The 27,755-nt window shown below is 38.4% G+C and overlaps 4 protein-coding genes across 5 annotated transcripts in view; 1 reads left to right on the plus strand and 3 right to left on the minus strand.

Moving 5' to 3' along the window:
• Nucleotides 1-949: 949 nt before the first annotated feature.
• LOC131307546 (uncharacterized) lies at nt 950-8,540 on the minus strand. Of its 2 annotated transcripts, XM_058334102.1 has the most exons (12): nt 8,027-8,495; nt 6,665-6,724; nt 6,544-6,588; nt 6,366-6,426; nt 6,130-6,206; nt 5,697-5,746; nt 5,494-5,576; nt 4,580-4,650; nt 4,342-4,501; nt 2,791-2,924; nt 2,617-2,715; nt 950-1,358 (listed from the first exon to the last, which is right to left on the minus strand). In XM_058334102.1, exons 1-12 carry the CDS (start codon nt 8,063-8,065, stop codon nt 1,284-1,286), a joined length of 954 nt encoding a protein of 317 aa, XP_058190085.1. In that variant the 5' UTR covers nt 8,066-8,495; the 3' UTR covers nt 950-1,283. The 2 variants fall into 2 exon arrangements, with proteins under 2 accessions (XP_058190085.1, XP_058190084.1); XM_058334101.1 differs by having other exon boundaries at nt 950-2,924; nt 8,027-8,540.
• Nucleotides 8,541-11,125: 2,585 nt separating this feature from the next.
• Nucleotides 11,126-12,132, minus strand: LOC131307547 (ethylene-responsive transcription factor ERF014-like). The gene has a single exon (XM_058334103.1). It carries the CDS (start codon nt 12,051-12,053, stop codon nt 11,427-11,429), a length of 627 nt encoding a protein of 208 aa, XP_058190086.1. The 5' UTR covers nt 12,054-12,132; the 3' UTR covers nt 11,126-11,426.
• Nucleotides 12,133-20,349: 8,217 nt separating this feature from the next.
• LOC131307544 (WAT1-related protein At4g08300-like) overlaps nt 20,350-27,755 on the plus strand; it is a 47,636-nt gene continuing 40,230 nt past the window's right edge. Inside the window, exon 1 of the mRNA XM_058334098.1 lies at nt 20,350-20,368. The gene's annotated coding sequence lies outside the window, so the exon portion shown is untranslated. The remainder of the gene's footprint in view (nt 20,369-27,755) is intronic.
• LOC131307543 (uncharacterized) lies at nt 21,824-27,586 on the minus strand. Its single transcript, XM_058334096.1, has 4 exons — nt 26,425-27,586; nt 25,707-25,844; nt 22,364-22,603; nt 21,824-22,275 (listed from the first exon to the last, which is right to left on the minus strand). The coding sequence occupies exons 1-4, from the start codon at nt 27,286-27,288 to the stop codon at nt 22,183-22,185; spliced, it is 1,335 nt and encodes a 444-aa protein (XP_058190079.1). The 5' UTR covers nt 27,289-27,586; the 3' UTR covers nt 21,824-22,182.

Consider the following 27,755-nt stretch of genomic DNA (forward strand, 5'->3'; position numbering starts at 1 on the left):
TTTACAAAATGGACACTTATTAAAGGACAGTCCAAAATAAAATACTAGACTTTAAAAAAGGGACGGAGGGAATATCAGTTTTCAGATCGTCGATATTAAGTAGATTTTAAACACTCAAGCAATGAATGCATTTCTTCTACTACAGGGATATATAAGGATCATAATATTACATGACGTATGACCTTTTAGATCGAATGAAGATTCAAAAGTAGGATTAGGTTTATCAGAACATAGAATAAATTGTCTCAAAAAAAATTCTGATGGAGAATTTCTGCCTGCTTAAACTTGCCAATGGAAAAGGCATACGGTTGCTTTTAGTTTTGCTGCCTATGCCAAGCCCAACGGCCAATGCAGCTAGCTACTCAACAACAACTTGAACAGGTTGTAAACAAAACATACCTATGGGCCAAGTCCATTTAAACAGATGGGAGCTAAATCACATAATACGCGTTCCTAAGCATGAGCAAGAACGCAACCGTAAAAGCAGCTTTTAAAATACCTTCAACTATTAAAATTTGTGAGAAATGATAATTGAGAGTAGATGTATATAGCAAGAATTCGAAGTGATAGCGAGAATTCAAAGCGAAAACAACGGATCCTCCTGGAGGATTAGGTGACCAGCACCATGGCCCGGCCAATAAGCTGTCTAAATCGCAAACAGTACACCCACTCATCGCGGTTCTTGCCCTTGCTGTGTTGTCAAACATGAATGGCAAAATATTTTGGAACCTTGAGATTAGGGTTGGTTGTCAACAATGGAAAATGATTTTACAGACAATTTTGCACGAGAAATCATCTAAATGGTACACTAGCAATTTCCAAACTACGAGCGACGATGCACTTTTTCCGGAACACCCATGTGGACCAATCCAATGTACCGAAAAAAGGACAGACCGGACACGGTGGTAGGTAGCATAATTTCTGCGTATAATAGAGCCATAGCTCAAGATTCTCACAAAAATAAACGGATTATATATCATCAAACATTCTGCATAACTGCACCCAGGTCAGAGAGAGGATTTTGATTACAGTCACTGTGCCTGTGAAGTAAAGGTTTCGCTACCAAAAGCAACTCCTACTTGTAAGGACTTGAAAGCCAAGATCAACTTTAGTACAAATTACACTTAATGATTTGAGGTGTTATGGAAGATTTGAAAAAACTATTGAAAGTGGCGGCCGAAGGTAATGCTGAGTTTGCTGACAACTCTTTCTGAGTTTTCTAGCAATAGTAACAAATTGCCATCTTCGACAGATGATTCCCGCCGTAAGTACATCCAATATGATTATGGACATCTGGAACCTTTTTGTTGAGTACCGGCATGAAAACCTTCTGTATATGCTGTGTTTTTTAGTATCGTCTGCGTTTAAGATATCAACTTGTCAGCTGCTGCCAAATTAATTAAAAAGCTCGAAATATACATGAAAAGGGAAAAACAAATGTGAAAACCCTAAGCAAATCGGCAACCTGTCTGTTTAGCCAAAAAATATAAGGAGAATATTAACATGAAAGAAAAATGAAGTGTAGATAGTGGCATTGCATAATTGTAAAAAATAATGATGAGAAATGAAAAATGGTGAAGATAAGTAAAAAACCATATGTCAAGGGGCTTTTATACGTTTGTTGATTAAAATTTTAAGGGCAATGTGTTTGCAAGTGGGTGTGATAACAATGGCCTAGCAGCAAACACTACGATTAATCTAAGAACACAGAATGGCATATTTTGCAGTAAGATTCTATCTTCCATCGATATAGTCAGATGGTTCATTTGTATTTGCAATAACTTTCATCAAAGAAAATGATAATAGTTTGACAAGAAGTGAGATGTTTGGTTGCATTTGCATATAGGACGCTCCACACCTATTGAAAGGTGGTCACTTGAACACCCTAAGAGAGAGGAAAAAAAGTTCGAATAAATGTAGTAATTTTACTTCTTTTTTTTTCATTTTTTTACTCAACCGAACAATAGTTGAACACCCAATCACACGAATTGTTGAACACTCATCCCAAAAATAGTTGAACACAGCGATGAAGTACATAAAGAGCAATCTGCTCAATCGAATGGGAGATCTACGGATGAATGATTGCTTGTTTACTCATATTGAGAGTGATGTATGTGATACCGTTAATGGTGAGGCTATTATGAAACGGTTTCAATATATGAAAACTTGTTGAGGCCAATTGTAATCTCTCTCATACTTGGTTGTTTTTGGGTACAAATGTTCATATTTAAAAACAAATTTTTGTTTATTTGGTCGTGGTTCCAATAGGTAGTAGAGCATAAGTATTTATTAACAGCGTTCTAAATTTTTTTGGAGCCGCCACTGATTTGCAAACGCAACCAACCCCCTAAAGATAACAGTAACTAATTGTTTGACCATACCAAATCAAGGGGCAAAGAAGATGTCCAATCACAAGGTCTAAAATCACTCAAGAGTTCACTTTTCGTGTTTGCATGACCAAATAGGGTAACTGCTCCCAATGTCCAATATGAGTGGTAAAGAACCCAATCATTTCCCTAATTAAGACTCATAAAGGATACAACACTTACTTAGGGACTGCCAATGTACTCTCAGTATATTACTTGTTAAATAGCAAGAAACAGAGGAAAAACTCACAGTCAGATTAGTGAAATCCAAGCTAAGATCTTTTCTGATACTGTTTGATACGAGAGCACCAAGCTGTTCCCCATGTTGCTTAATAGTCTCTTCCTTGATCTGTATTATGTGCATTTTCAGGCCAAGACCATGAAGGCCTTGAAGTAGCAATGAAATAAGATATACTGTACTGACCTCTTTAAGAACTATTGCAGACGTTCTCTCTAGTATTTCTTCGACAAATTTCTCAGGATCAGCAAAAAAGCTGGGCAATTTGGAAGTGATAGGTTTCTCCTTTTGGGTTTCACTGGATGACTTACACGCTTTTCCTATACCAAAGAGAGAAGACTTCGTTAAGTGGTATACGACTATCACCATAAAATACAAATCAGCTATATTCAACTATTGGTCTAGAAGATGCAGTGGTCATCTCACAATTAAAGCTCTCAGGTTTTGTTTGCACACAAACCATTGCAATATTGCACTTAAAATAGCTTTCCCATGCAACATGACCCATGATTAACAACCCTGCAAAATGTGGTTTATTGAGACCGCCTAACTCTAATAAAGGTAACACAAAGGTAAATATTTGTTTGTCGGCCACCTGATCGAAATAAGGTCATGAAGTATAGAAGTAAAAGACATGGAAAGCAGCGTCAAAATGTTTAGTTCTTTATTTCTGAAGTACCCAAAAAAAAAATTGTTTAGTTCCGGAGCCATGGATGTTTGTCAATCCAATTGTTTCCGAAGTTCAGTCCATGACACCTTGCCAGATGGGAAGAATGTCTAATTACTAAGTCAACTAAGTGATATCAGACGATAAGTAGCCATAGGTTTATGTGGACATACGAAAAATGGCATAATGACAACAACAAAAAAAAAAACCCCCGACCACAACCTTAGAGTATCACTACCCTGTGTCCCGACGTTATTGTTTTTGAGAGAGTAAGTAGGACAAGATGGGCACTGGATATAATGATTTTCCTGGTGAAGTAGGCGTGTAGATTGGAGTGCTTAAAGTCTTAGGTAAGGAATGAATTGTCCAAAATCCAAATAAAGCTAGATGTGTCACGTTCGTATTTTCTTATGCACCTTTTTTCGAGATTCTATTAATTGTTTAGAGCCTGAAATCGGCAATGGTAGAGGAAGCAAGTTGAATTACCCAGCATAAGGATCTCATCATGAAACTAGCACTTGTTGGATAGCTGTATATACATTATTGGGCCAGAATATTTACTTGATCACGATGCTTCTTTCATGAAGCATATTTCATATTCAATTTCAGAAACATGGAACTTGATCATCATGCTTCTTTCGTAAAGCATATTTCATGTTCAATTTGAGAAACGCGGTTCTTCTTTTCTTGTTTCACAGGAGTGACCTTTTCAATTCAAGATACCTCGAGACTTGTAGATACCAACACCTTTAGGCCTTCTAACCCCAGGCCAAAACTGATGCCGGAGTCGGAGATCAATAAAGGCAAGGAAAAAAAGGCTCTTACAAATATACAAGTAGTTAGCATACTACAAATCAAGAAAGTGCAAACCTAAAGAAGTTTAAATAAGTGTAATACAAGCGCTAAAACTGTATGGGTCGGTCCAGCTCCAATGAACAAAAAAATGACTGGAATGAGCTCATAATAATGATCAAGTTAGAGAATACCATTCTAGAAGAAACTAATATTAGTACTAATTAAAGACAATCGGTGACAGTATAAAGGTACTAATATTCTGTAAAATCACATACCTGCAACCGATGTGGGCTTATTATTCACGGCAATATGGCTACTTTCAGGACCTTTTGAAGGACCTGCTTTTTCTGTAGGACCTTCTTCCAGGACTATGGCATCAGATGGAACAAGATATGCTAGATCAGGAGGTTGATCCTTACCAACTGAAGGGTTGGCCTAAACAAAGAGAATCAATTGTTTCATACAAAATCCATTAGTAGATAAACCCACTCAGGAAACTGGATTGGAAATTACCTCCAGGTCGACATAGGACGGATCTTTTCCTATGGATTTTAGAAATTTGTCGAGGTCGAGGGCATTAAGAGCTTGAACCAGCAATATTAGGGACCATAACCATCAGGAGTGACAACATGCAGACAAGAAAGTAACATTCTTTAGGCCAGTCCTCTCAACAACAATGACTGGATTCATAGTGGTTTTCTTAAAGACCCAAATTATGAACTGATGTACAACTTGCAAGAAGTAGTCATGGAACCATGTGAAGCAAACAGCTATTTGTTAACTTCTTCTCAGCTAACCACATCTTGTACGAGGACACTCACCCCTCATACTTTTATGCTTTTGAACAGTAATAATGTAGCTTGAAAATTCAATTTTAGTTCACCAAATGTAAAGAGAGAGCAGTATGTAAACTCCCAAGGATTATCCTCCTATCTACCCTCGGTAAAACACTTATCCCAACTACCTCCAATGTACTTATATGTAACTACCGGGGAAGTTACAGAGCCATTCAGCCATTGCAATCATACAACTTATGAAACAAACAGAAGAATTGACGATATCGGATATTCAACATCAAATTCTGTTATTCCATTACAGTGGACTTTGATATTCTTTGCATTTATCATATGGACAAATGCCATTGCCAAATATTAAACTCATGTGCAACCGATAAAACTAAGTCCGAAATACACGTCCCTGGTAACATGTATTAATCACGGTGCATGCAGTTTTCAATGACATTCATAGATGTGCACACAAACACATCCGAAAATAATTAAATAAAGGTTTTTGAAGATAACATCATAACATATGACCAGAGTGTAGTTCAGTAGAAGTCCCAATTAGAAATCATTCAGAGGTTATAAACATTAAGATATACTAAAAGCTATAATTAGCAACATGCATCATAATAAAAAACAACTTACAAATTGATGCATCATTAGACAATGGGTGAAAGAAGCAGCTCTCGTGATCCTTAAATCCTTTATCCAACAACAAGGAGACATGCCTTCAAGAAAAGAAAATACAGCAAATACATTAGAAAGTAAAACTGACATATTTACACGAATGGATGCTGCGACAAGGGTATAACGATGTCAAGGAACAGTACAGAAGATTAAGTGCATACCGGGCTGAATCATTCACTAGTGCAAAAGGTGTAACACAGCCCAGAGGCACCTTGAAAATAATAAAGCAAGAAAAACTGTCAAGGATTGTATCAAAATCACATTTTTATAAACCTCCACATGAGGTTCTGTATCATAGCTTTCAACTAATAGGATCATGCTGGATTGAAGCCCCCGGGCTGCTGATTTATCACCATATTTTAATGCACATCACCGTTAGTCATTGTATTCTACCTTGCTTTTTATGCAACATAAAATCTTATAATCCTCGTTACGATCCTACCATTCTATCCATGAAACCCTCTTAGCAATCTAATGTAAGGTCCCATTTTTAACAACCCCGATGTGGTACGACTAACTCAACTGATATGTTTCTATTCACGAACAATAACTGCTTATGCTTAAAGATATAACAGCATATACGATTATACGTGCCTGAAGTACTTCCAGTAGTGCTTCTTCAGGAGCCATTCTTAAACCTGCTTTTCCCAGACCAAGTCTCTGAGATAGAACTGCAGGCAACAAATAAGTTCCATGAACATTTAAGATACTAAAATAATAAAAGGTCCAAATCCAATCATATGAGCATATACATATTTACTATACCCACAAGATCATCTAAGCTAGTTTAAATTTGAAATTGAAACAAGACAATTAAAAAAACATATTACCCTTAAGATCTACTTTGGTATCTTTCAAAGCTGAAACAAGGTAGAACCTATGTTTCTTATCCTGCATGCTCAGGTGAAAACATTAGTATAGAGGAAAAAGGAAGAGCATAAGTTACTGCCTGGAGGGAGAGGGAAGAGGGACAAAACAGAGTGCTTTTCTGAGCATTAAATATCATACCTTCAAGAAAAGATTCTTGCTCAGTGCACCTTTTACATATTTGCCCTGATAAGAAACAAACAAAGTTGGTTCAAAGCACATAAAAGTAGCGGAAATAGGCTAGATCGTGGTTTCCTTTTACCTGAGCTTCCACCGTCAAAACAACTGGATGATCGTACTTGGTAAAATCAATATGAAGCTCCTAAACAACACCAAATATACAAGAATCAGTTTCAATGGAATAGAAATTAGAGTCTCACAATTGGATGATCGTACTTAAAAAAACAAATAGGAGTTCCTAAACAACAGCCAAATATACAACGATCAGATTCAAGGGGATCTAAATACCACTTGACTGAGACATAGGCTGAGAAAGTCTCTGTTATCACCAGTTCATATGAAGCCTCAACATCAAGGTAATCACAGATAGAATGGTGCTATCAAATACAAATAATTATCTGCCGAAATATTTAAGATAAGTTCCTATGAGTAAAATTACTTCCCATCGCAGAAGTAATTCAAGTGGTAGCCCCAGACAGCGTACCTTGAACAAGATGCTTTGATCTCCAATAAAGCAAGTTTTTAAATTTTCATAGATTTTAAAAATTACTTATTCGTTCTATTGAAGAATGCCAAATTTTCATTTGTGAACCTATGTTAAATACATTCGGGTATGGGTATGTGTCTAAGTCCCAGATTCATCTAATGCTCCTGTTAAGGACGAGGGGATATACTTAAAAATGTGGAAGGTAAATAATACAGTCGGTTAGGGAGTACATTACATTTGCTAACTTTCAGTCATGCGGAATATCAGTCAGGTGACTCAGGTTAGAGTCTCACTATCTTTTAGATGTAGTTGATTGCAGTGGCTAAGTAAATTCACAAGGAGGGATTTCATTATCACCATGGAATACCAAAGAATGCAAAATAGAAATGCAACTCGGTATACGGCATGTCAGATCGGAAGAAGAACCTTCCATCAATAGAGGACTTTCTTCCGGCCTATGATTATACAATGCGCCATAAGACTTCTTTTTGTAATGCATATAACTCCAAATTTGTCAAAGAAACATTTCAAGCTTATCCCATAAGCTTCTTTTACTGATTTTGGTGAAAAACCTCTCTCACACTTCATTGGATGAAAAAATAAGATTCACCCCAATTGACACCGATTCGGTGAAAAGAAGGGTCTTTACTCTTTTCTCATCAAATTTAAGTTTGACAAAAGAAATGGTGAAGCATAGGAAATTGCCCTGACGATTCTGGCATCTAAGCTACTGGGAATTCTTCATATATTCTTCAATTCAGACTGTTTCTAATCCTTTCCAATAGAGCTTACAAGTGCCAATGAATGAGATTTTAATTCCCTTGTATCCAATAAGTTTTAATATACTTTCGACAACTCAATGCATAATCATAAAAAATAAAAAATAAACACAACGGAAAAATGGAAAGACGAAGCAAAGAAAATACAAAGAAAATTAATGGGTAGAGAATATGAGACCTTTAAACGTGCGAGCAACTGATCCTTGGCATAGCCCATCTCTCTCTCTCTCTCCCTCTACCTCTCTCTCGCTCGCGTCTGAACTGAAGCTTTGACGGCACGATCCATCGGCCTGAATTCGTAACAAGACCTTGGGAAAGCGCTGATGCGGTTCGGGTAGGGTTGACCCGATTTTTTTCATTTATGAAGAAGTCAAGCTAATATCAAATGGGTTGCACCGGATCGAATATCAAATGGGTTTCACCGGATCTAAAGAAGAAATGGATTGGACCGTCATAGTTTGGGGACAGCTCCCGTCCAATTTTATTGGTCCAGTTTGGGATCCAGTTTTGGGTCACAATAATGACTGAAATCGTTCGTTTTGTAGAGCTCATCGAGTTTGTCATACACGTAAAAAGTAAGATTGATCGAAGATCGATAAGTACATGATCGAAACAGATTTGTACAAGGAAAATGGGATGAAAAAATAATCCAAATATTAAAATTTTCACTCTTTCCTTGTAGTACAAATTTGTTTCGATCATGTGCTTATAAATGTTTGGTCAAATGAATTTTTTAGGTGAATGACAAACTCGATAAGTTCTACAAAGTGATCGATTCCCATCATTATTGTGGGATCGATATGGGCCTACAACGGCCTGAACCCCAAACGGAACCAATAAAACTGGATAGGAGTTGTCCCCTGTTAGTTTGCCGCGTTGTCTCACCACGGAGAGATCATTCAATGGCTTGGGGCAGTACCACGTGATGCCACATGCCCCTCCTCTACCACACAATCATGTGGGAGAGATGTCCTCACCATTGGTTTCGTAACTTTCATTTCTACCATTCCTACGTTTAGTTTGCAAAATTGGGTACCCGATCCTATCAGCGAACTCCAAGCTTAAAGGTTTCAAACACAATGTTTGAGTAATTATTCAATAGTCTGGGAGTACCGTCACGGCGCCACGTGATACTTCGGACTACTTGACAACCATACGTTCATGTGGGGTCCATATACTTAGTGACAAATCCCATAAAAATGTGTGATCGTAAAGTGATAGTCTAGAGTACCACGTGGCGGTACTGAATCCCAAACTATTGTATAATTCCACCTAATGTCTTCCCTTCAAATATATCCCGAGGTAGTTCCAATTTTGAGCTCCCTTCATCCAAATCACTGAAAATCTCCTTTTTCAAACAAGAAATCTATAGGATCCTTTTGTCCAAATTAAACAAACCATATTCCATGTCACTAAGCTTCCTATAAATTCCAAACTTTAATACTAGCATGACCCACATTCTTGTCCTTGGGGAGACCAAAAAAAGGTGATGGAAACAATTGAGCATGGAGGCCTATATCCCCAAGGCGCATGCATAAGTTGACAGCCCATGTGAAATTGGTCCGCAAGAAAATGTTCATTTGGTGTAGAACTAGAAGATAGGCAACCGCCTCGCTTATTTTTTTTTTTTAAGATCTACTTAAAATTCGGCCTCAAACGAGGCTGAATGATCAAAAGATTATAAGGAAGAGCACCAAACCAAGCTGTCTTCTAGAACTAGCTAGGAAGGCAACCGCCTTACTTCTCGTAAGCAAAACATTGTCCAATGAAAAAAGCAAGCTTGCTACACTATTTTGGTATAGCTCTCTCCGGCCCTCTCTTCAACTTTGAGGAAGGAAAATACTATTCAAATTGCCACCTCATCAAATATAATGCTGCTTATTATTGGTGAATTGTTGATGTCTTGGACAAAGTGAGTCCTTTAAAGTTTAAAAAAAATGAAAAAAACTTTAAAATTTGAAGAATTTCTTGGAGTGCATAACTTTCTAATTTGTCACATGGATCATCAAAGTACATTTTTAATGTAAAACTTTGTTTATTTCCTTGGAGATGCTCTCAGATTTTTATTTTGTTGAATCTTCAATCAAAATGTCTCCAATGAATGATAGTAACACTTTTGATATTCGGAAAAAAAAAAAAAGATAACAATTTCTAGAACTTAAAAGTCTCTGTGATAAAAATTATAAAATAATATTTGACATCACTTTTATAGCTTCAAATATAAATTTGATATTTGAAGCTTCATGCCAATTGCCAATAAAGATTTGACCTCCTTTTTGGTATTATAGTCGGAGCATTTTGTAATAGTCTTTTATGCGACATTGGATTTGACATCATAGTTGGAGTTGTTGTTCGGTCAAATCCTTTTCATTGCCGCTCCTGCCTCCAATATCTTCTCTCCCAAAAAAGTATTAAATAGGTGAGCTAGCTTTACATGGTCATTAATTTTAGTAGACACATGATTAATTGAGGTACGCGTACCTTGACCTAGATACCTGATTATCGAAACAAATGTAGTAAATAGTGAAAAAAGTTAATATATTCCTTAACTGCATAGGTTTTTTCTTTTCTTTTCTCTCCATCTTCCTTCTAGGCAATTAAGATCCAACTTAGAACGGGATTCTGGATTAATGTGCAGTCACACAGTTATTGTGTGAGTATCATTTTTGCTTTTGTTTTTAATCATCAACAAAGGAACTGGTGATAGTTCATTAGTTACCATTTAACTGCAGGAAGCAGAGAATTGAAAAAGAAATCACACCAAACTACAAAGACAACCCAAAATTCTGCCCGAATATCTTCTTCCCCAAATCTTTGGACACCAGGTAACAAATTCGTCGAGCAAAACTAACCTCGGGATGAAGTGCAATTCTATTCACCTAACCTAAAAATATGAGCGAACAGAACTCATCTTGTGTGGAGCCAACATTAGATATCACTCTTCAATGATCGGTGCCGAGAGTCATTTTTGAGGTAATTCCTACAGGAAAAAAAAAAATCAACTGAATGGATATTTGCAAGTACTTAATCTAAGTATTCCATTATTGCTCTGAAATTCTGAACAAAAACCAGGTTTTTTGAATCAACACTTGCGGATATGAAATTCTGCTGATAATTTTCAAGATTGACCCGTGCGATTATCCGGTTTGCGTCCCATACAAGATGGGTAATTACATATACACCATGTAAGTCTCCAACCGCTACAAAGTGTGACCAGTGACCATACCGTACTATATATATTCACAAAAAAATAACATGACCATTACACATGACACACTTAATTAACACAAAATTAATTATACATAATATATAGGAAATATCTCAAGAAACCCACATGGGAGAGTTGAAAAATTAGTCCCTCTCCACGTGAGTTCCCTCCCCTGTCTCAAAATACAAGAATTGAACATGAATATTGGTCACTGTCAGCAATGTCTTCACCCAAATTAACTGAAGATCACCCAATGAATAATACTGAAATACAGTAGTATTAACCAAAAGAAAAGAAGACTACTAGTAGTATTTAAAATAAAAATAATAGAGATGTGTCTTGCTTTGGGAATTAATAGTTCATCGGATGATCAGCAAAAGCTCCAGAGCCGGATATCGCTTTCGTCGTAGACGTCTTCCATTGCCGGGGGATCGAACATCGCCCCGTTGATCATATCCGTGTACTTCGGCGATTCGAAGTTGCACATCAAATTAGTCAATAGCTCATTGTAGGTTATACCTAGGGATGATGATGATACTAATGAGAAACCATCCTCGACAGGGTTAGATGGAGACAAGGACGACATCGACGGGGACGAGGCGGCTGAGGCCGAAGAGGAGGTGGTGGTGGTAAAGGATTGAGGCGGAGTTGCGGTGGTGGTAGTGATTTGGTTGTCATTGAATTTATTGGCAGCAGCAGCTGCGACTCTTTGGATGGATTTAGGGGACAGGATGGTATTATCAGGGGAATGGCGTTGGTAGTGTGATACTGAGGAGGCTGGGAAGTTGAGATTGACGGAATTGCCCTTGAGGCACAAGAGGGCAGCATCATAGGCTCTGGCTGCTGCCTCGGGGGTGGAATAAGAGCCCAGCCAGATCCTTGTCTTTTGGCTTGGTGCCCTTATCTCAGATACCCATGAACCCCAGCTCCTCATTCTCACTCCTTTGTACTTCTTCTTTAGTGCCTCTGATTGGATCTTGCTCTCACTCTTCACCATTGTCTCTCTCTCTCTCTCTCTCTCTCTCTCTCTCTCTCTCTCTCCTTCCTTTTTGTGATGTGTGTAATGGAAGAGATAGTTATTGATTGGCAGGAGGGAGGGGGTTGATATTTATAGGTAGAGGGTTCGGGCAAAGAGATCCCCCTAGTCAAGGAAACACTAGCGCGTGTAATTACAGGAAATGGGTGACAGGTATTTTCCAGTTTTTTAAAGTGGAAGAATTTGAATATATCCCATCCCTTGTTAAATGACTAATTTGCCCTTCCATGGTAACTCCCCTGCCCAGCAATTTCAGAACTTATTAGTAGGAGATAATTAATTTAAGAAATTGAAAAAAAACTCAAACCCACATGGTTTTCCTCCTTGTGTTAATTAAATTTCAAGTAAAAGGAACTTTGGAAAACAAAGTACTTCTGATGAAATTGACTTTAGGCTCGACAATGCCCGTGAAAGTACGTATTATATTAACTCTGTTGTGTTTAACAATAATTCAATTGTTTGTCATTTCCTTTATCTGGAGTATTAAATATGTGTACGCACGGAGCGATAAAAATATTGAGAGGAAGATGATAAAAGAAAGAGAGAAACAAAAATAATGTAACGTCAATGAGAATACGATCGATTCGGAAGACCGATACTAATTGTTCCTGAAAAATTACACACACATACTGTATTAAGTATATGTATCTTCAAGATAAATTACATTCAGTATTTCGTTTACTTCCCTATCTCAAAGGAAAAAAGTAGGTATTTCGTTTACTTTTCTTCATGAGTTCTTTAATTTATACTCAGAGATATTTTGGTAAAAAAATATGTAGATATGTCCCTTTCTAAGACAGTTGCCAGTATGACCGGCCTAGAATAACACAAATTGTAACATCGGGAGAAGGGAAAACAACGAAAAGTCTGAGTTTCCCGACGGGGAAATCCCGACCGAATTCCTGACGGCCCATCAGGCCCACTCCGGCCACCAAACAAATAATCCAAGCCGTCCAAAAATTCTAAAAAAAAAAACCGAGTGGGCCTACATAAGAATTAACGGCATCCGACTTGTATAGGTGGCCGATCCAAATATTTCATTTTTGTATGTGTATATATGTGTGCATATATTCTCACAAAAATGGAGTATTTGGATCGGCCACCTACACATATCGGATGCCGTTGATTTTCTCACTAGCCCACTCGGTTTTTTTTTTTTAAATTTTTGGACGGCTTGGATCATCCGTTTGGTAGCCAGAGTAGGCCTGACAAACCGTCAGGATTTCCCCGTCAGAAACTGTAGCACCACTGGGAAAACAAAGACTTAACGAAACCTGGACCCTCTGGAGACCATATACTAATGCATAGCCCCTAGCAACTTACCATCCGGGAAATCTCAATAAACAAATTTCTTCTTCCAGAGCCTTTGACCACCAGAGCAAGTAATCACATTGACGAAATGAAAACGACAGTTTTGAAACATTAGAAAAATTACTCTCCCCTTGTATATATAGATGTTGATCTACACAATTGTTAATACTAGTTCTTATTAATATATTGGTTGTTTATAAGTTAAGTAAATACTGTATAACTTTTAATCGAGCCAATGGCAAGTTTCGATCAAGTAATTAGTACCTTGTTTGGGAAGCTTAGAGCATCTCGAGAAGATGCTTTCATCAACGCCGTGTTTTACGAAATCAGAAGGTTTTTGTGGGGTTTTAAGTGTTTCAGTAAACTCTGTAAATGAATAAAGACCTCTCGAATTCTCTCTCTTTCTTGAAATTAATTATCTTATGAGTAGTAGCAAAATGTCAAATGATTCTATTAAAAGTAATTTAATATTTGAAGAATCTGCTGGAGTACACTATCAATGTAGCAAAATACTAAAAGAGTATGTAATATAGTATAACAATAAGAATTAAAATATCCGCTAGAGTGCTCAGCAAAATCTTACCTTTCGAAATATGAAGTAAAACATTAAAGTACGCTTTTGATGCTAATTTGTGAATTGTCTTTCGGAGAGGCTGTTATCACGCCGAGTAGTAGATTGACTTTAGTTTGAAAATTTAACGAGCATAAAATATTTGTTCAAACTTTTGATCTTAGATGAGATTTTAGCAAGTCAAGCACACAAATTGAACTTAAGTAGATTGCGCTTACTGGTGGACAATTTTCCTTTTTTTCAAATACCATACGAGTAGTGTCTAAATAGTCTCATACTATATAAGTATTTTATTGGTTCAATAATCCAATTTTGAGAAAGAGAAACATCGGATACTGCATGTCAAAGGCAGCTTCCAGGATTTGCAGAGAGAGAGAGAGAGAGAGAGAGAGAGAGAGAGAGAGAGAGAGAGAGAGAGAGAGAGAGAGAGAGAGAGAGAGAGAGCTTGAGTGTGTGTATGCTCAGATGAAAACACTTTTTTAAAATAAAACCAAAGACGAAAACGTCACAAGGGAAGGATCTCAAAAACGCGCAAACAAAACAGTGAGGCATATTTGCATCCGTAAACACACAGCTGGTGCTTCTCTGTCTCCCATATGTGGCTCTCCAAAACCGCGTTAACCTCACCATCTCTCTGTCTCTCTCTCTCTCTCTCTCTCAATGTACAGTAAATTGTAAAGTCATGACATCAATGTGTGTGTACGAATATATAGGATAGGATTCAACTTCGAGTGGACTGAGAATGTCTAAATCTGGGTTCCATCTTTCGCTAGTGGGTCTCATTTTTATATAAGTTCAATCACATTATCGCCCTCGTAATCACTCTCATTTAAGTAGTATAAAACTAGTTTAATTTTGCACACAAAACACTAATTTATGAATAAGGTTGCAATCTAAACGTACTACTAATATAAATGAACATAAAATGGGGAATGCAACACAACCGTTTCGTAGCTAACTGAGTAGTAGTAACTAAAATTCTTACGTCTAGATATCCCTTTGACTTCTTGGCGCTTTTCTCTCGTTATCTAGGAAAATTATTTAGATGCTTCTTGAGCGAAAGTTCGAGAGGTCCATGATCAAATCCGTACGTGATAAGGAGAATCCCTGGAATAAAATTCAGAAAGTATTGAGTAAATGTTCCTCTTTGTCAACTCTACTACTATCAGATTCATATTTTGAGTTTAACGTTTTAAGTTTGAGTTTAGAGAGAATCATACTCACGATTTTGTCGTGAACAAATTATTTACAGCAACGATCAATCACAATAGCTATGTAAACAACTATACTCACTGCTCTGCCGTTAAAAAGATTTTTTCTTGAGTTTAATGTCTTGAGTTTGAGTTAATTAATCGATGTGATTCTCGACCCTACAACTACAACTACGTATCTACAATTTGTACTTTGGGAATCCGCCAGCAGGCCCAGTACACATGTACAGATGACTTTAGTGCCTCTTGTGGGACAAAGGACCCTTTCCCATGTGGGCCAAGGGTTCATACTTGGAAGTAAGTTACTAATACTAGTCAACACATGTTAAATTAAGGAATTTTAGATGGTGCTTTGTCAAAGATTATGGTACAACCAAAGTCCCTTTTTTCACTTTGTTTTTTGTTTGGAAAAAATGCCTTTCACAACAGTAGAAAGTCTATGCCCACAGTTTAACATTCATCGCGCGCTTCCTCTACCGCTCTCAATCTCACCAACCAAAAGTGTTTAATTTGAATGATTTGGATTCTTAAAAACTTTTTCTTGGAAGAGTTTTTAAAAATCCGAACCATTAATTGTCAAGCCGGACAGTGAGATATTGAGCGGTGAATGTTAATGTGTGGTGGGCGTAGTCTTGTTGTCGCAACAAACCTATGACCTACCTATTCCATGTGGAAAATGTCAAGTATACACTCACCGACATATGGAATCAACATGTACGTGCGAGAGGAGTGGTTAGGTGTGATTGGATCTGTGACCGGTGAGTGTGTATGTATCACTTTTTGATTATTTTCAGGACAATGTTACCTTTCCAATGTGGGCCCAGAGAAAGAAATTTCCTTTTGAGTTTTCAACAAACTTCAACCAAGCTCTAAAATGCTCAAAATTTCTTTATTTATGAAATTTTGTAATTTATTTCTTTTGTTCAACATTTTATACCTTATTGTAGAATCTTGAATGGATCTATCGTCCTTATAAGAGATTTGGTTTCTAAATATACTCTTAGAGCATCTTCAATCCATCCTCTAAATCCGTCATTTCTTCCTCTATTTATCTATTTTGGAAGAAATTTCCATTCCAAACCATTTTTTATTTCCTCTTCTATTTTGGAGGATAAAATTTGGTACTCCATGTATAGAGTATGAGAAAAAGAAATAGAGGATCCTCTAAAACCACTTTTTGAATATAAAATGCAAAAAGTAATGGATTTTTATTGAAATTGAATAATGATCGGAGGAAAAGTGAGGAAGTTTTTGAAGTAGAGATGAATATAGAGATATAGAAGTCTGTGATTGGAGTTTGTATGAAAAAGTAAACTTCTCTATATTCACTTTTTGATTGAAAATTATTAATTCAATTCTCTCAAATGGAGCAATAGAGGATGTTGGGTTGGAGATGTTCTTAGATCTCCAAAAATGGAGACCCCACTTCCACTTTGGAGATTAAACATTTAAAAATAACAATGAGTCCCTCCAAGATTCTCTCTAAAGTATGAAAAGAATGAGTAAATTACATAATCACCCCCGATAAAGAGATTTGGAGCATTAATAGAGCTTGGTTGGAGTTGCTCTTATTACTCTCATCTCTCTATCTTTCTCTATTTATTACCCAAAAACTCATCTCAAATTAAACATTTATCAAACCACCTCGTAGTTGTAAGTAAAATTTGGTTTTCGACCGATGCTTACGGTAAATGAGACTGCTCATAACGTTGTAAATCACTTGGGTGTACATGTTTTTGCAACAATGGACTTATTTGACCAATCGCGACTCCTTAATTTCATTATTTGAAATATTTACTAAAGTCTGGGAACAAATAAGCAAAAATCAAATAAGAAAATTCAATATTAGTTAGTGAGTAAATTTTATTAATCCGTTTCAGAAGAGATTTAAGATGTGGTGAACGGAGAAGAATCAAGAATTAATAAAAAGCTCTTTTAATTTCATCCACAATCCATTAAGAACTCCAGTTTCTTTTTGCATTCATTTTGAATTTGTATAGCTTTGCTTTGTAAAATTGTTAAGTAATGGATTGGAGTTTGTACTTAAGCTTAACACTCAACATTTGTATCTCAGAAGTCAGATGTAATCGACACAAATCGATTTGCGTCATTAGCGCAGATCAGCTTCACCTCCTCTATGACCGCATAGGAGGGGCGTGCGGTGAAAGAGAAACAATATATGGTAGAGTAGCAGCGGTGGTGGTGGTAGAGGATGCGACGATGTATGCATGGAAGGAGCTGCGAGCCTGTGAGATGGGATAAAAGAGCCCGTTTGCAAAGAGGTGGAGGCCAGGAGGGGAGGCGGAGATCGAAAAGGATCGATGGAGGTTGGTTAAATTAAGCCAGTGAGAAAAATAATTAAGAAGAAAAATGCATGTTTCGATCTCATTTGCCTGGTGCATTATTGACGGGGAAAAAGCCAGAGAGAAAAATTTTCATATCATTGTCATGAAAATAAGTTTTTGCCACCCTAATTTGGTGCCCACTAATCCAATTTGTCTATGTGCTTAAAGTAAATTCGATCACAATTGCCCCTTCTTCCTTTCTCCCTCCTCATCCCTCTCCTCCCGCCTGTCTTCCCCTCTCTCCCCAGTTCGTGTCTGCCGGTTGGGTTTGAGACCGGTGTGGTCTCCCTCTTATGGCAGGCCGTCCGTCGCCATGTGGTGTCTTCGACTTGTCCTTCATCGTGGAGTCTATAGATCAGACAAGCTAGGAGTCGGCGGTGTGGCTAATAAAGATCAAGGCTTGGTGAAGAGGCTAGGGTTTTTCTTCATCGGTTTCTGTCGGTGAGTTTTCTTCCGGCTGGGTCTCCCCCAGTCTGGCCTTTCTTACCCCAGATTCTGGGTTTTGTTGGGGTTTCATTTGTTGATTTTGGGATCCGGTTGTCGAAATGCTTCTTGTCGTTGCCGTGGCCGCGGGGGTTTGTCGACTATCCTTAGTGCAAGCTTGTCTTCGCCTAGGAGGTTGTTGTTGGCCAATGATCAAGGAATCGTTGTATTGGTTTGTGAGGTTATGGATTTAAGGCTTGTGTGTCTACTAGACCCTCTTAGTTATTGCCTCCGTCATGGAATTGATAACCTTTGATGTATGTTTATTTCTATCAATGAAATCTCCTAATATTTTGACCCAAAAAAAGAAAGGGTATGACCATAATTCAAATTGCGAAAGAGTTTGTCGCGCGACTTAATCATGTCGCCATTTCGTACGAAAAACAGTTGTGGACGCAATTTAACAAAATTTAATTATGTTCAATTAGTACTATAACGTGATTAATTAATAGTATTTGCTACTCTATGATCAGGTGGTGGACAGTACGATTCTTGTTAATGTTTATCTGCTAGTACGTAATAGATTAGAGGCACCTCACATGTTCATGTCACAGTCCTTTTCTTCTTTTTCTTTCTTTTTTTTGTTTTGTTTATTGATTGCTAATTTCAGAAATCCTGGAATATAACGAGGCTTCTGTTCCTTGGAAGTTTGGAGGAAATTTCATCAAACACATTTAATTATTTTCCTTTTTTTTCAACTCAAAATCGGTGGTTTCCTCAGTTAGAACCTCCCCACCATATTGTGCTCAATTTTCTTTTCTTTTATTTTCCATTACCAAGAACCCTAGCCTATAGTGCAATAAATTAAGAAGAGCAGTTTTCTTCCATGTCTAGGAGTTGCACCATTCTTTGCTCTCTTTGACATACCATATTATCTTCCTATGCTATTCTAGACAATTTGGCATCACCGCCCGCCCTACACTAATCGTATAACGTGAAAATATTTGCGAGATTTTTGAGCTATGCCCTTAAGCAGCATTCGAGCATCAAAACGTGCACGAAATGACATGAATACGATTTCAGAACGACTACTTGTCTCTTCCATCGACACATCCACGATCAGAAGGACGTGTATGTATGTATGTAACTTGATCTTAGCTAGGTTGCAGAGTCCCTACCTGATTATTCAACATAAACAATTCACATACCAATATTTATGTGCATGCACATAAAATGACGTTTCATTCATCTCTTTTATTTTGGTTCTCTCTAGCTATTAATTCCTATCAGTACCATTACTTCATATACCAATTACATAAAATGGAATCCACACACTAGCTGTCTAAGCTTTTAATTCACAGAGGAAGGCATTCTACATGAACTGGTACATTAATTGCTCGTGACTTCCGTACCTAGGCTGATATCTTAATGAAAAAGGACACTGTTTACCAGGCATTTTATAGAATAGTTCTATGGGCATTGACCAAGTATGCATCGATAGTGTATAAATTGGTGTGTGTGGCCTACTCCGAATCCCATTCAAAGGATCAGAACTATTCGTTAATGTTTTTATATTTTTTCCAAGTGGGTAAAATCAAAACAGCTCAATCGGATAAGTGTTCGTGCTTTGATCCAATGTACCAATTTTTTCATTTAGCATACTGTATTATGAATGAAAGATTATGGATCAAGCACTTGTAATTATCCGATTAAGCTGATTTTAGTTCGAACGTTTGTGTGGGACCCCGAAGCAGGCTCCGCATGCCGATCTGTGCACTATGGGTGCAGCTATGTCATTAACCTGAGAGTTGATTGATATTGTACGATTCTGAACTTTTTGGCCACCCGTGATTTGATGAATGGGATACCTCTTTTCACCTTATACTGATTGCAAAGTAAAATATTGCATTCTATCCTAGTCAAAATAGTAGAACCGGAGACCATGTAGTGCAGGGGTGCACTACAAAAGATAACATTATTAGCATTCTTACTCTTGAGTTTATTGAAATTGGAGTAGATGAGGATGTTGGTTTGGGAGGATGGGCAGAAGGGTAATGGGGGGCTTTGAATCTGTGGAGGTTTGTTGGGGTTGAAGAGGCAAGTTCCATGTGGGTGAGGTCTAAGAAGCATCCATCCATCCATCCATCCAGAGAGAGAGAGAGAGAGCGGGGTAGCTAGCCCATAGTTAATTAATTCGGTTAGTTGGTGGGTTTGCTCCTCCCACAATTGATCACTATTCGATTCTTGAAGTCAGACCACAAAAAAAATAGTTTTCTTGTGAATTCTCTAGTCCAGCGTGAATGGTCTGCCTTTGACCGGATCGGGAGGGAATTTGTTGAGGTGTGCATAAGCTAGCAGAAACACCCTTGATCGTCAGAGAGAGAGAGAGAGAGAGAGAGAGAGAGAGAGAGAGGGTTCATGGAATGTACCACCATATCCGTATAGTTGTGATGGCATACATAATGCCTGGTTTGTTGTTGTTGTGTAGACAAACAAGATAATCTTGAAAAGAAAAAAACCAATTCGTTGACTCAAAATGCCAAGGACAAAATCCTCTATGAGGTACACAAGATTGTCACAATAATAAACTAAGAAAAAATAATACACCAATTAATGATGTGTGCAGCACAGCTTGCTTATGTTAGAAGCTTCAATTTCTCAAGGGAAAAAAGAAGATAAAATGAAAAAAACAAAATTTGAACTAGTTATAGTACCTATATGGATTTGCCACAGAAATAAAATTAAACTTCTTGACAGTCAATTCATTTTCTGAAAGAAGGAACGCGCACTCTTTTAACCCCACCATACTACTATTCAAAGTTGTGGGGCATTTTGTACTTACAGTCTCCACAATAAGCAAGTGAACAATCCATAAAGCCATTTTTTGCATTTTGTATTTGCAGTCTCTGCGATATGCAATTGAACAATTGATCAAGCCAGTTTCGCCTTAACTCCCAAAATAGGAAGATCGTACACGTCCAACATTACCACTTATTTGCTAATACAGGGGTATGGTTCGAAATCTTTTAACTTGCAATGAAGCTGATGCTAGATTTTTGTCCATTATCCACAATTATAGTACACATCCAAGAAAATATTGTTGACTAAAGCCAGAGTAATTATTCAATACTCCTAGAGTACTATGTGTTATTTATACAAGGCACTTCCAACCAATCATGCCCGACAAATTTTGTAGAACATCAACAATCATTTTTGTTGGGTTGTTGAAAGACAATGGGTGACCTGTATAGTGTGTTAGTGTTAACTCACGGATAGAAAGTACCGCATGGATAATGCCCCATGAATCATGATACTCAAAAACTGAAAAACAGCACCTAATAATTTGTCCTCAGCCATGGTTTTAGAGGATCGATGCTAGTTATGTATCCTCCTAGCAAAGTGCCACCTTTTCAGCCCTGGGATTCATGCCCCAGCCCAATTGGCAATTGCATTACATTGTTGGTGGTGGCATACCTTTGTTGATTGCCCCAAGTGCTATTAGCCCCAGGTGAGATAGCTCAGATTCGAGTTAGGCGAATCAACCGCGTGTACAAAGGAAAACAAACGAAAAATTAACGAAGGATACGGATGGTCACCTACTACCTCTCACAAACATACTCTGCCGTCAGTGAGAGCCTTACAATTGGAAATGAACAGTCTAATTCGCAACACTAATTGATGAAGTTTCTGTCGTCCTACAACAAAATCTATCAGGTAATGTTCACAAGTTATAAGCACTTCTCAAATATGGAAATTAAGACTGTTAAACAGGAAATCGGTCGAGAAAGCTGAAAAACGTCTGAGTTATTCGTGAATTTCATAATTCACGAAGACGCAACATGAATACAAGCTAAATCACGGAGGCAAACATGATTTCAAAGTGCTTCAGGAGTACATTATTGCAAAGCAATTGTTCTGAACAAAGTGAGGAACGAAGAGTCTTCAAACATATATGATACAACCACCAAATTTGAAGAGACAGGAAGATGATACAAAAATGTTGAGTGGAAACTAGTGATCATATAGGCAGAACTCAATCGAATTTGCTGAATTTCACCTATTTGCACCACTTAGTATGAGCACATTGAATGAACTATCCACGTGGCTGAGAGCCCTCATAGACCAGGCACAATGACACAATTATCAAGGGGGCACTCTACCATTGAACTAATAGCCCGTCGTGCAAGCCTCCTGCAAATCTTGGTTTTCATCTTCCTTGTGATGGATAACTAAAGAGAAACAGCTCCCTCAAAGGAACTCAAAGATTTGATTACAGAGACATATACCTTGATTCCCTCCAAATACACAGTGTCCTTCAAGAACTGCGAGAAAAACACAAACTTGAAAGTTAAATGATCAATAGTAGCTGTGGATGAAGAAAACAGAACAATATCTAGGGCACTAATTTACCTCATTATGATCATGAAGTAAGATAGGGGTGTTCTTCATTGGGGAGAAACCAAGAGTTGGAATCCCCATCTGCCTTGTGAACCGTGCATCAGTTGTTGAAGCCAGGATTTCGGGCTTCGATAATTTTCCGCCAGCTGCTTCGATCGCTTGCTTGAAAATGGGCCACCAAGGGTTGGAATTGTCAGTGGCTGTCATTAAGGGGCGCCCCAAATAGTCTCTTAGAGGTCCTTTCTCAGTTATCTGGCATGATACAAACAGAAGTCTAGTGTCAGTTAGTCGACAAGAAAACAGGAACCCAGACTACAGTAGATTGGGGAAGGAACAAATAAAAAAGATAAGGCAAGCATTACAAATTCAACTCCAACTTGATGAGGTTCATTTGGAAAAAAACCCCACCATGGCAACATCAATTATCCTATCATACAAAACATCAACAGGGTTAGAAGAACTAACATATATAGATGATTTTCCTTCGAAAATGCTAATGTCAATCCAATAACCAAATATTGACATTGAAACAAATTGATGGGGCGAGTTAGATACGAATTCTATCCTCTTTAGGTGCCAATCTAATGAGGAAATTATTTTTCACTTCTATCCAACTCAAGGACAAAGTTATGACCTACTTTCCAAGCAAGAACAATGATAGGAGAAGAGGAAAGCGAAAAAGGTATTCTTCTCCCAAAAGAAATGAACTTTGGAGGTCCCTCAATATGTAAATGGGAAATTCTAAGTGCAAAGAAAACGTACCCAGAAATTGCCCCGAAAGGGCAAATCAATGGTACAGATTCACTTTGAAGTGCATCTATACTGTTGATTTGCCTTTTCGGGGTAATTTCCGGGTACATTTTCTTTGTACCTAGCACTCCCCATGCAAATTTCCATGTCTCCTATATGTGAAAAACTGGACGAAACGGAAGTCTTCTCATCCTAGTCTTACTCCTAGTAAGCTATGAAGCACGTATACTCTATTTTGGCCTCCGTATCACGTATCGTACATGTATCGGATACGGATACACTCGGATATGCTCCGGATACGTATCCGATACGGTTTTTTTTTTTTTTTTTTTTAAAGTATCCTGTTTTTAAATTTTTTTTTTGGTATCCCGATACATTTCAGATACGCTCGGATGCGTGTTGGATACATGTGGGGGTAAATATGTTATTGCTTAAAACATAAAGCTGGAACAAAAAGGCAGAAAAGAAGGTGATATCCTCTCTCGTTTCTCTCTCTCTCTCTCGCTGTGTAATATATATAGGTACAGTTATAAATGTAAATCTCTCTCTCTCTTGTTGCTCTCTCGTCTGATTTTATTTTTAATAGTATATGAATGGATTCTACTGGTACTGGTAGTTTAGAAATTATGTATATATAATATATTTTTTATTTACTTTTATATTCAACGTATCCCCGACGTATCGGATTCGTATCCTACTTTTTGGAAAAATCACGTATCCACGTATCCGTATCGTATCGTTTACATATCCCGTATCCGTATCTATGCGTCTTAGCTAGGAAGTTTTAACCCATAGAAAATCATTTGAGTCACTTAGTTTTCATGAACCATGCTCACCAAATATTCTAGTAAATTTCGGAAGGCAGATCACATGTTCCCAAAAAATTTGTAACGATATAGTCATAAATGCCCAGCAAAATGCAAATGCACAGTAAGCTCTCTCCTGCGAGATTGATTACTAGGTGGTTAACACTTCTCACAAATATTACTAAGTTCTCTTCTGTGAGATTGATGAGCCACTCATATATGATCCTTTCATAGGCAACGTAAGATGATGAGGGCTGTAAAGCAATGTCTGGACCTGCCTAGATGATGAGGGCTATAAAGTAAATCAAGCAAGCACAACATCTGCTCTAATTTCCTGTCTTGAAACGGCCTCCAGATCGTAATATGACTAATGTCCCAAAAATCCCTATCATCCTGCAAGCTCAACTAATTGAGAATCCTGATAACCACAATGTCAAAGATGACAGTAAAGATCGCTAAAAGCAAACGTTGCAACACCACGTTAGTATCCCAAACCTCACCTGGTCACCCCTACACTTCCAAAAGCTAATAGACATCAAAAACCCCTTTCTCACAAGCCAAATGTCTTTCCACAACCCTTCCCGTGAGAACCAATCACTTCTGCAGCCGCTCAACCACCCCAATTTTCTTGTAGTTACAGATTACCACTTCTCTCTGAAGTACACCCCTTCTGCAAGCAAACCTGCACAATCATATACCCCATGAAGCCTTGTTGAAAATACCCAACCTCCTAACACCTTCAACACACATATATAGATCTATAAACAGTGTTACTATCCGCAAGGAGCTATTAGAACACCTCCCCAATACCACCCCATAGCAAATACTTTGGCTTTGTTCGGTTCACCGTTTAGTTTTAGTTTTGTTTTCAATCATTACCCTATTTCTTTTTCCAATCATTACCCTGTTTTTTCAATTATTACTTTCTCATCTCTCTCCAATCATTACCCATATTTTCAATCATTACTCTATTTCTCTCTCCACCCACTACCAAAACTAAACTAGACTAAACTCCCAACCAAACACAACCTTTGTGATTTTTCAATCTCTTAGCAATCGATGATGAAATGGTGCGAGTGGATTCAACAACGTGAGAATGCTCGCCAAGGTGCTTTTAATAAGAGTAGGGCTCCCAACCTTCAACAAATAGTCTTTTCCACCCGGCTAACATCCTTTGGAATCTCTCCACCACCCAACTGAAACTACCTTAGCTATAGTGAAAAGAACAAGAAGAAGAGAGAACCCAAAGACAAGCCAAGGTAAGTAACATGAAGCGAGGCCACTTTGCAACCAAGTCTAGCAGCCAGAGATTCTGCTAGCTATAGTGAAAAGAACAAGAAGAAGAGAGAACCCAAAGACAAGCCAAGGTAAGTAACATGGAGCGAGGCCACTTTGCAACCAAGCCTAGCAGCCAGAGATTCTGCTAGTGGTACCTCAGCGACAGGCTTCCCTATTAAGAAGCTAAGGAAAATATTGTTCAGTTAAAAAGACAATGTAAAACGAAATAAAAAAATATCACCTGAATTGTGGTTTTTCTTTGTAACTACATTATGTTACACATGAAAATTAAAACTTCCATACTTCACAACTTGAAACACAAAACTAGCAAGAGATCAACAATTAAACAACATTGAGCTCTAAAATAACAAGTCATGGTTACATAACTTACATTCATTCAGCCCTTTTAGAGTAATACAGGAAACTTGTATATGCCAGTGAACTCCATAGTATACACAAACAACCCATTATTAGATATTTGCAGTGAATAGCAATGAAAGGGCAGAAGGACAATTACTCACCTCAAATGACATATTTCTGCTAGCAGGTGCCCATTCATCTGCAATCTTTTTCTTCAAAAGATCCGAGTCAGTCGTCGGTGAAAACCGAATATCAAATCCTGCTTCTGCCTCTGACGGTTGCATATTCATCACAAAACCCTGCGTAATCCAAAACTCATGAATATCACACCAATCAAAAACACTAACAAATCTAAATTGATCCAACCCATTCCAATATCGCAAACCTAGCGCATCCAACACATGAACATCTTACCAGTCAAAACTACAGTTAAATGATGAAGTGCATTCCAAAAACATAAAACCAAACAACAAAATATGGTCAAGTGATCAAGATGCATTGCAAAAACACAAAACACATTGGCATCAACCTCATCAATATGGTCAAGTGATCAAATGCATTGCAAAAACACAAACTCATTGCATCAACCTCATCAACATAACACCAATCAAAACAACACACTTAAGCCATCAAACCCATATCAAAAACACAAGCACAAGTCCCAAAATCACAAACACATCAACCTCTTACAGTCAAAACACTACATCTGAGTGATGAAATGCATTGCAAAAACACAAAACGAATCAACACAATGGTAAAAGTGCATTGCAAAAACAGAAACACATTGGCATCAAATTCATCAACACAACACCAATCAAAACAATACAGTTAAGCCACCATACCCGTATCAAAAACACAAGCACAAGTCACAAAACTCACATCAGGGGTCGGAATCCCGGCTTTCAAATACACAGGATTCACCGAAACAACATCCGAATACCCCGCCAGCCCGGCCTTGACCAAATCAAGCTGATTCTCCCTAAACCTACTCATCACCTCAACACTCCTCATCAGATTCTCCACCGCACCACCATCAAACATCCTCGACCCGTGTCCCGGCGTCCCCGTTGCCCTAACCACCACATGCCACGGCGACCTGTCCGCATAAAAAACCCTGTACTCATCCCCCACCGATGCCTGTCCCTCATCCAACACAAACCCCAAATTCAAACCCTCAAACTCTTTGCTCCTCACAAACGCCATCATCCCATCAAACCCACCAACCTCCTCATCAGGAACATAAGATAGGTGGATGGTTCTTGTGGGTTTGTAATTGAATTGAGATTGGAGTACCCGGATGGCTTCGAGGTACTGGAGGCCGATGCACTTGTCGTCCTGGGCGCCGCGGGCATATATGTGACCTGAGGAGGGGTCCCGGAAGGCGGAGAAAGGGGGGTGTAACCACTTGGAGGGCTCTGCGGGGACGGAGTCGAGGTGGGAGTTGAGGAGGACGGAGGGGAGGGAGGGATTCGAGCCGGTCCAGGTGAGGAGGAGGAGGGGTTTGGAGGGGGAGAAGTGGAGGAGGTGGGCGGTGAGGTTGAGGAGTTGGGATTGGGATTGGAGGAAGGAGATGGCGGAGGAGTAGTCTGGGTTTGGGTGAGCGGTGTTGATTCTGAGGTATTGTTGGAATCGGGTTATGGGGGTAGTGGTGGTTTCTTGGTCTTGTTGGTGGTGGGGAGTGGCGGAGAGGAGAGGGAGAGAGAAGAGGAGAGAGAGAGCTTGGAGGAGGTGGTGCGTTGACATTTTGAAGTCACTGAGGTGGTGGAGCGAAGAGGACTGAGTAAGGCTCCAGTTCCCGATCGGGGAATCCGATCGGAATTCCGACGCCCCGCCGGTATATATATACAAAAAATGAAGTGTTTGGAACCAAACACGTCGGATGCCGTTGCTTCTCGCGCAGGCCCACTCAATTTTTTTTTTAGAATTTTTGGACGGCTCGCATCAGCCATCCGGTGGCCGGAGTGGGCCCACTGAGGCGTCGGGATTCCGATCGGAAAGTGTAGACTTCTTGAAGAGGACTAGACTCTAGGGGGGGGGGGGTTACCGAAAGAGAGGAGAGATTATTCCATGCCTCGGGGCATAGCCACAGAAAACAATAAGTTAGGTACGCAGCATTTGAGTCCTCGTAAACTTTTAAAAAAAATAAGTATTTGTTTTGAAACTTATCAAAGAAAAATAAGAAAGGTTATTTCAAAAATTCAAATAAAAAT

This window comes from Rhododendron vialii, chromosome 11a (assembly GCF_030253575.1).
Source record: "Rhododendron vialii isolate Sample 1 chromosome 11a, ASM3025357v1".
In the NCBI taxonomy this organism is placed as follows: domain Eukaryota; kingdom Viridiplantae; phylum Streptophyta; class Magnoliopsida; order Ericales; family Ericaceae; genus Rhododendron; species Rhododendron vialii.

Excerpts from the sequence above, each read along its gene's own strand:
- LOC131307546 (XM_058334101.1), bottom strand. The coding sequence starts at position 8,065 with ATGGGCTATGCCAAGGATCAGTTGCTCGCACGTTTAAAG. Across the intron at positions 5,577-5,696 it reads CTAGTGAATGATTCAGCCCG|GCATGTCTCCTTGTTGTTGG; the intron begins GTATGCACTTAA and ends CTTTTCTTGAAG. Across the intron at positions 2,925-4,341 it reads TAAGCCCACATCGGTTGCAG|GAAAAGCGTGTAAGTCATCC; the intron begins GTATGTGATTTT and ends TCTTTGGTATAG.
- LOC131307543 (XM_058334096.1), bottom strand. The coding sequence starts at position 27,288 with ATGTCAACGCACCACCTCCTCCAAGCTCTCTCTCTCCTCTTCTCTCTC. Across the intron at positions 25,845-26,424 it reads CCGGGATTCCGACCCCTGAT|GGTTTTGTGATGAATATGCA; the intron begins GTGAGTTTTGTG and ends TGGATTACGCAG. Across the intron at positions 22,276-22,363 it reads TACTTCATGATCATAATGAG|TTCTTGAAGGACACTGTGTA; the intron begins GTAAATTAGTGC and ends TTTTTCTCGCAG.
- LOC131307547 (XM_058334103.1), bottom strand. The coding sequence starts at position 12,053 with ATGGTGAAGAGTGAGAGCAAGATCCAATCAGAGGCACTAAAGAAGAAG.